We start from the raw sequence: 6,719 nt of genomic DNA on the forward strand, positions 1-6,719 counted from the left end.
CATCTTCCTTCCGAGGAGTGGCTGGTGGGTTTGAACCGCCAGCCTTCTGGTTAGCAGTCAAGTGCCTTAGGCACTATGCTACCAGAGCTCCCCCTTTTTGCCTAGACATACCTAATCATTCAGCCTGTCTACCAAGGTATCTGCCTAGATTAATGTTTGTTTAAATTAATGAAACTTTTAAGTATAATAATTTATATATGTGTGTAGCATTCATCAGTTAATCTGTAACTGAGAATGCAGGTTAGAATTAATTGGCTGAAAAATTAATAAACTCATGTGATGAGAATTTTAATTGCTAACCAAGATTGTATTACTTGCATTGGCATTTAGGCCATTTTCCTTTTGGAAGGCCCACATGGGAAGCCAAATTAGAAGGTTATTTGTATGAGGGATTAACAAAGAGAAAGTGCATGTTCTTAGAAGTGATTGGTACTGCCAAGCCATGATGATTTAACTCCCTGTCTTCTTCACTTTGGGGATAAACCTACCAAGAGATTAGGATATTCATATTTGCCTAGCCTCTAATTTTTTCCTTGGCTATGCCAGAGACAGGTCTGACAAAGTTTACTCTTTGATTTCAGTTTTTTCTTGACACATACAGACCATTGCCCTTCAGTTAGCTCAGTCTTTTCTTCAGGTTTCATAACATTAAATTACAGCTTTCTTTTTTTAGTCCTGAGTATACCCTGATTGGAGCTCTGGTGGCATAGTCCCTAGGCATTTGACTGCCAACCAGAAGGCTAGTGGTTCAAACACACCAGTCACTCCTTGGAAGGAAGATTGGGCAATTTACTTCTGTAATGACACTGCCGGAAACGCAAGGAGGGGTCGCTGAGTCAGATCTGACTCAATGGCAGTGAGTTTGGTTTTTTTGGTTGTACCCTGATTAGATTGATTAGATTGAGAGAGACTTTGGTCTCTTGACTGGACTGACCTCAAGACTTCTTAGAAATCCAAGTAGTCTATTAGAGTAGATACTTTTGGAGAAGAAATCTCAACTACTACTATATATTACTTTTAGAAAAGGACATTTTTTACTTTATTCCTAAATTCTATTTGTATCTTCTTTATCTACTGATATGCTTGATTGCCTCAGTTCTATAATACGACCATTTAAGAAAAAAAGACAAAAACAAGATTAGCCAGTCTATTCATACAAGTACCATATCAACCTTTTCAATTTTGTGTTTAAGTTGGGAGCAAAGAATGGACCAGCATGGGCGAGTCTACTATGTAGATCATGTTGAAAAAAGAACAACGTGGGATAGACCAGAACCTCTACCTCCTGGGTAAGTATTTGAATTAAAGAAAAAAGTAAATGTTTATTCAGAACTATGCATTATAACTTGATAAAAAAATGCCTGCATTCCTACTTTTCTGTTTCTGTCACGTCAGTCTTTATCCACTTTGGTTTGTAGTAGGTATAGACTAGAAAGGAGAGAGCCTTGTGTGATTCATCTCTGTTTCACAACTATTTGTTGAATTAGATTATTTTTGTTCTGATTTAGTTGGGAACGGCGGGTTGACAACATGGGGCGTATTTATTATGTTGACCATTTCACAAGAACAACAACATGGCAGAGGCCAACGTTGGAATCTGTCCGTAACTATGAACAATGGCAACTACAACGAAGTCAGCTTCAAGGAGCAATGCAGCAGTTTAACCAGAGATTCATTTATGGGGTGAGCAGCCTATTGCATTATAAAGTTAATAATTGATTGTTCAATTTTTAACTCTTTTTTCTGCATGTGTCATGTTATACACTAAAAAGGAAGGTACAAGTAGGATGGCAAATTAGTTGTTGCTGTGGAAGATTTTGTTTTTAGACCTTGTCTGGAGTGTTCTCGCTGTGTGACCTATTTTGTCCTCTCTACCATATCATGAAGTACAACCTCTCCTGCTTTGTTAATGTTAAAATAAACAAAAAAGAAAATAGGACAAACTGAAATAAACCCAAGCAGTTTGAAAAGCATTCAAACAATTCTCAATTTAGTACTGCCTTAATTAGCAGAATATTTGAAGCTTGGGGCTGAGAGCACCTGACTCTCAAGGGTTTGTATGGAACTGGTGATAGAGTTGAATCACTTTTTAACATTCATTTATTAAGTAGATAATATTATGCTAAATATATTAATCTGACTTCAAGACTGTATTATATTTGGCATAAAAATATTTCCTTTTTTGAAACAAGTGGTTTAAATGATAAGTACACCAAAATATATTAATTAATGCTTTGTAGTGCAATTTTTGGTGCTAGGAATTTTATCTCACGTTGTAAAGTATCAGAGATCTTTTCTTTGAGGAAAGGAAAATAGTCCTTTGAGAAATTTGATTCTCTGTGCCAAACAGAATATGTAGACCTGGTAGCAGAGTGCCTGCGGCACTTGACTGCTAACCAGAAGGCTGGCGGTTCAAACCCACCAGCCACTCCTCGGAAGGAAAGTTGGGCAATCTACTTCTGTAGTGATACTGCCTTGGAAACCCAAGGAGGGGTCACTAAGAGTTGGATCTGACTCGACGGTGCATAACAACAACAGCACAACAGAGAAAGGGCAACTCTCTTAAGAGTTCAAGAGAAGCCAACCCTCTCCATTGCCACCCGTTCCTCTCCACTTGTGTCATCTCTGTTAGAATCCACCAGAGTAAAATAGCACCTTTCATCTTCCTGTCCTCACTACGTATTACCTTGATCCCTTTTCTCCTTTCTCCTGCGTCTGTTTCTTGGACTTTAGCACTATAACCGTTATTCCTCAGTGATGGACACAGACTCACCTTCTTCATCAGCACTCTTCCCTTCACTGCCTGGTTATGAATGAGATACCATTCTTTTACAAAACAGACTGTTTTCTGCCACCTTTTCTAGATAACCAGTACTACATCCTCCTTCCCAGTGTTTTGAAAGATGAAATTAATTTTTGTCTCTTGTCTACCTTACCTTTTTTTTTTTTTCCTCCTATGCTGTTTATATTTTCCTTTCTTTCTAAATTATAATCACCTTTGGTATGCCTGGCCAAATTTCTTTTAGGTTTGAATGCCTAGCTTGCCTGCCTTCTTTAAGCTAGTTTCCACATGGGTGTCCAGTGGAAAGAGCATGGGCTTTGGAGTCAGACACATCTGGGTTCGAATCCTGGTTCCACCAGTTACTTTCTCTATATGATTTTGAGTAAGTTACTCATCAAGACTCATTTACTTTATCTATAAAATAAATATACATAATTGCCTCAGAAGGTTTTATGTAGAAGCTTCTGTAAAATAAAGTTTCTAATATATTTAGCATATACTAGGTGAAATAATAGTTCTAATCTCTTCCCTCCTTTTCTTCCACAATTGTAAATGTGCCCTTTATCTTATTTTTGCATTGATCAGTCGTTCAAAGCATCTTTTTAAAAACAGAATTAAACAAATTTCTGGAATACTGCGTATATTGCTTCATTATAGACTTGACCAACTTGATGCTTCAGAGTCTTTGGAACTTTCTTGAATTACAGCTTTTACCTTTTTTCTTCTTCCCCTTACTATCCAAAATAATCTGATCAATTGTCTGAAATTCTTACTCTTCACTCTTGTGATAGAATGGTTCTAAATTACATAGAACTAAAAAATGGCCTATTTTAGTTCCCCCAAAATAGGTAAAAGTATGAATTGAATGGATTGAACATTAATACCAACTACTTGGAAAGGGGAAGGAGATTCCTGAGAAATGATCTCTTTTTTGGGTATATGAAGTAGCTCTTGTCCCCTACTGTTGTCCCAACTCTGACTACAGAGAAGTAGACTCAGACAACGTTCCACTGCTATCGTTGATGCCTTTGAAGTAGGGTGTTGGTGAAGAATGCTGAATATACCATGGTCTGCCAGAAGAATGAACAAATCTGTCTTAGAAGAAGTACGTCTAGATTGCTCCTTAGAAATGAGGATGGCAAGACTTTATCTCATGTACTTTAGACATTTTATCAAGAGGGACCAGTCCCCTGAGAAGGATGGTATGCTCTATAAAGTAGAGCGTCAGGTAAAAAGGAGAAGACCCTCAGTGAGATGGATTGACACAGTGTCGTTGACGGTGGGTTCAAACATAGCAATGACTGTGAGCATGGCACAGCACTGGGCAGTGTTTTGTTCTTTGTATGCAGGGTTGCTATGAGTTGGAACCGACTCAACAGCACCTAACAACTACAAAAATAGACCCAGCATTTTTACCTCAGAATAAATAGAGTTGATGATGGAACACTGTGCATTGGCTCTGCCTGGCCCATGGTTTTACTGTGCATATCTCCAATTTATCTATCCAACGAAAGCCAACTGAGTAGGCGTGGACCTTGGAGAATTATCAAAACAGGATGGCTGTCATGCACCAGACTTGTAAGACCTGATTTATAATAACTAGGGCTCAAACCTTTTATGATATTTCTGCCTGCGCTCCGTACTCTCACTCCTTTTCATAATTTTATCAGGAAGAGCAAGACCAATTCTTGACAGTCTGTCTCCCAAAAGCTATTAAATCAGAAATGGAATACCTCCCATTTCCTTTAAAACCACAGCCAATTAACCAAATTTCTATAGTAAGTCAGGTGTATGGAAGAAAGAACAACAAAAAAGAGGTAGTAGGGGGCACTACTTTTGATTGGGACTTTAAAAAACCAACCAAATGTAATGTGAGGACTTTGTTTGGATCTTGATTTAAACAAATTCTGTGAGAAACATAGTTATTGCCTGGTTATTAAATTAATACAATTCTGTGCTAAGTGTGATGATACTATGATTATGTAAGAAAATGGACATAAATTTTAGAGGCATACCGAAATATATAGGATAGGGATAAAATGATGAGTTATGCTTCAGCAAAGAATAGGGAAAAAAAGGATAGATGATAATTTCTTGTGATAATTTTGAATCTTGACAATGGCTATATAGAATTCATTGTCCTATTTGTATAAATTTTTCTATAAATTTAAAAAAGGAAAAAAACAGTTGGAATCTATTGTTCAGTTGCCATATCTTACTAAGGAAGAAATTGCTTAACTGGGTCTTACTGAAGAACCACAAAATTATTCCCACTTCATGCACATATAAAGAGCCCTTGTGGTGCAGTGGTTAAGAACTCAGATGCTAAACGAAAGGTCAGTGGTTCAAACCTGCCCAGCAGCTCCAAAAAACACAGGGATCACTTCATGCAGAAGATGACTGTAAGAATCCCCTGGGGCATTTCTACTCTTATAGGGTCACTGTGAGCTGGAATCAACTTGATAACATACAATAAAGTAAGAACACAGTAAGAACCAAAACACATTCATTAACTCTATTTAGTCAGAATGACTTTTACTTTTCTTTTTCAAGAGATTAACCCTTGCTTTCCTTTTTATCTTATCTGGCCAAACCTCTATCCTCCAGGACTGTTAATTGTAAACAGAACAGTTCTTTGTATGTCCCATGTTGTGATCCTCTCTTTTTGAGATTAGAAATGTAGGATTTTTCTTAGCTATGTGATGACTCTGGATTTTGGAATTAAAAATAACTTTTTAGGGGCTGTATATTTTTCTAATTTTTATATTACTGATATAATAAATTTTTTTAGGAAAAGAAAAGGATCATTTTTGGGGTGGGGACTTGGGAGGACTTTCACATTATAGAATTATGTGTTTGTGTAGTATGTGAATTTCAAATAATTTTTGTAAAGACTTTTTTCCCCAGAAAGTAAAGAAGGTATACTGACATTTACCCATAACCCTGTGAACTTCTCTAGGATGTGAACTCCATAAGATTATGCTGTGTTCTACAGCCAAGGAAAGTGTACCAGTACTTCTGAACTTGCTTTTAAATCACCTGTTTTAAGTTTTTAATTATTTTATCATTTTGTATCTCTTTTAGAATCAAGATTTGTTTGCTACATCACAAAGTAAGGAATTTGATCCCCTTGGTCCATTGCCATCTGGATGGGGTGAGTCACACGATTTTTTTCATTGAATTTGTCATTTTAAAAATCAGATCTTTATGTATGATACTCTATTTTTACGTAAGTGAATCATTCTCTTTTGTTTGAGTGAGTCACTCTGCTTTTGCTTGAGTAAATATCTAGGAAGTGTTTTGAATATAAATTGAGAGTGGCAAATGGGCATTAAATTCCCTCAAGCATTCTAAGTTAACTGTTTTGTTATATAGTAAACTTTCATTGGAATTCAGAATTATTTTACTCTTTTAGAGTTTAAAAATATTTTGTTCACTCAGCAGTAAAAAAGAATAAACTATTGATACACAACAACATGGATTAATCTCGGGATATTATGCTTAGTGAAAGAAGTTATCTGAAAGGATTACATATTGTATGGTTCCATTTATATAACATTCTTAAAATGACAAAACTGTAGAGATGGAAAACAAAATGGTAGTTGTTGGGACACCCTGGGAGGTCAGGGCCTGGGTAGGTACAAAGGCAGCATAAGGGAGTTGTTTGGTTGTGATGGAGCACTTCTGTATCTTGATTGTAGTGGTGGATACATGAATCTATACTGGGATAAAATTGAGTAGAACTATACACACACACACTAATGAATGCAGTTTAAAAAAGTGAAAATTGAATTAGGTGTGTAGTCTAGTTAACAATAATATGCCAATGTCAGTTTCTTGATTTTGATATTGTTGTTGTTGTTGTTGTTGTTATTTGCCATCGAGTCGGCCCCGACTCATAGCGACCCCTCCTTGGGTTTCCGAGGCAGTATCACTA

At 36.6% G+C, this 6,719-nt stretch overlaps 1 protein-coding gene across 1 annotated transcript in view; it reads left to right on the top strand.

The window, feature by feature from the left end:
- Positions 1-6,719, top strand: part of ITCH (itchy E3 ubiquitin protein ligase) — a 140,778-nt gene that overhangs the window by 82,060 nt on the left and 51,999 nt on the right. The window contains exons 7-9 of the mRNA XM_007934730.1: positions 1,194-1,289; positions 1,509-1,683; positions 5,867-5,936. Of these exons, the coding sequence (XP_007932921.1) occupies positions 1,194-1,289; positions 1,509-1,683; positions 5,867-5,936 (341 nt within the window). The remainder of the gene's footprint in view (positions 1-1,193; positions 1,290-1,508; positions 1,684-5,866; positions 5,937-6,719) is intronic.

The sequence above is a fragment of the Orycteropus afer genome, unplaced genomic scaffold (genome assembly GCF_000298275.1).
Source record: "Orycteropus afer afer isolate SDZICR_OR568_19922 unplaced genomic scaffold, OryAfe1.0 scaffold00020, whole genome shotgun sequence".
NCBI classification, from domain to species: Eukaryota; Metazoa; Chordata; class Mammalia; order Tubulidentata; family Orycteropodidae; genus Orycteropus; species Orycteropus afer.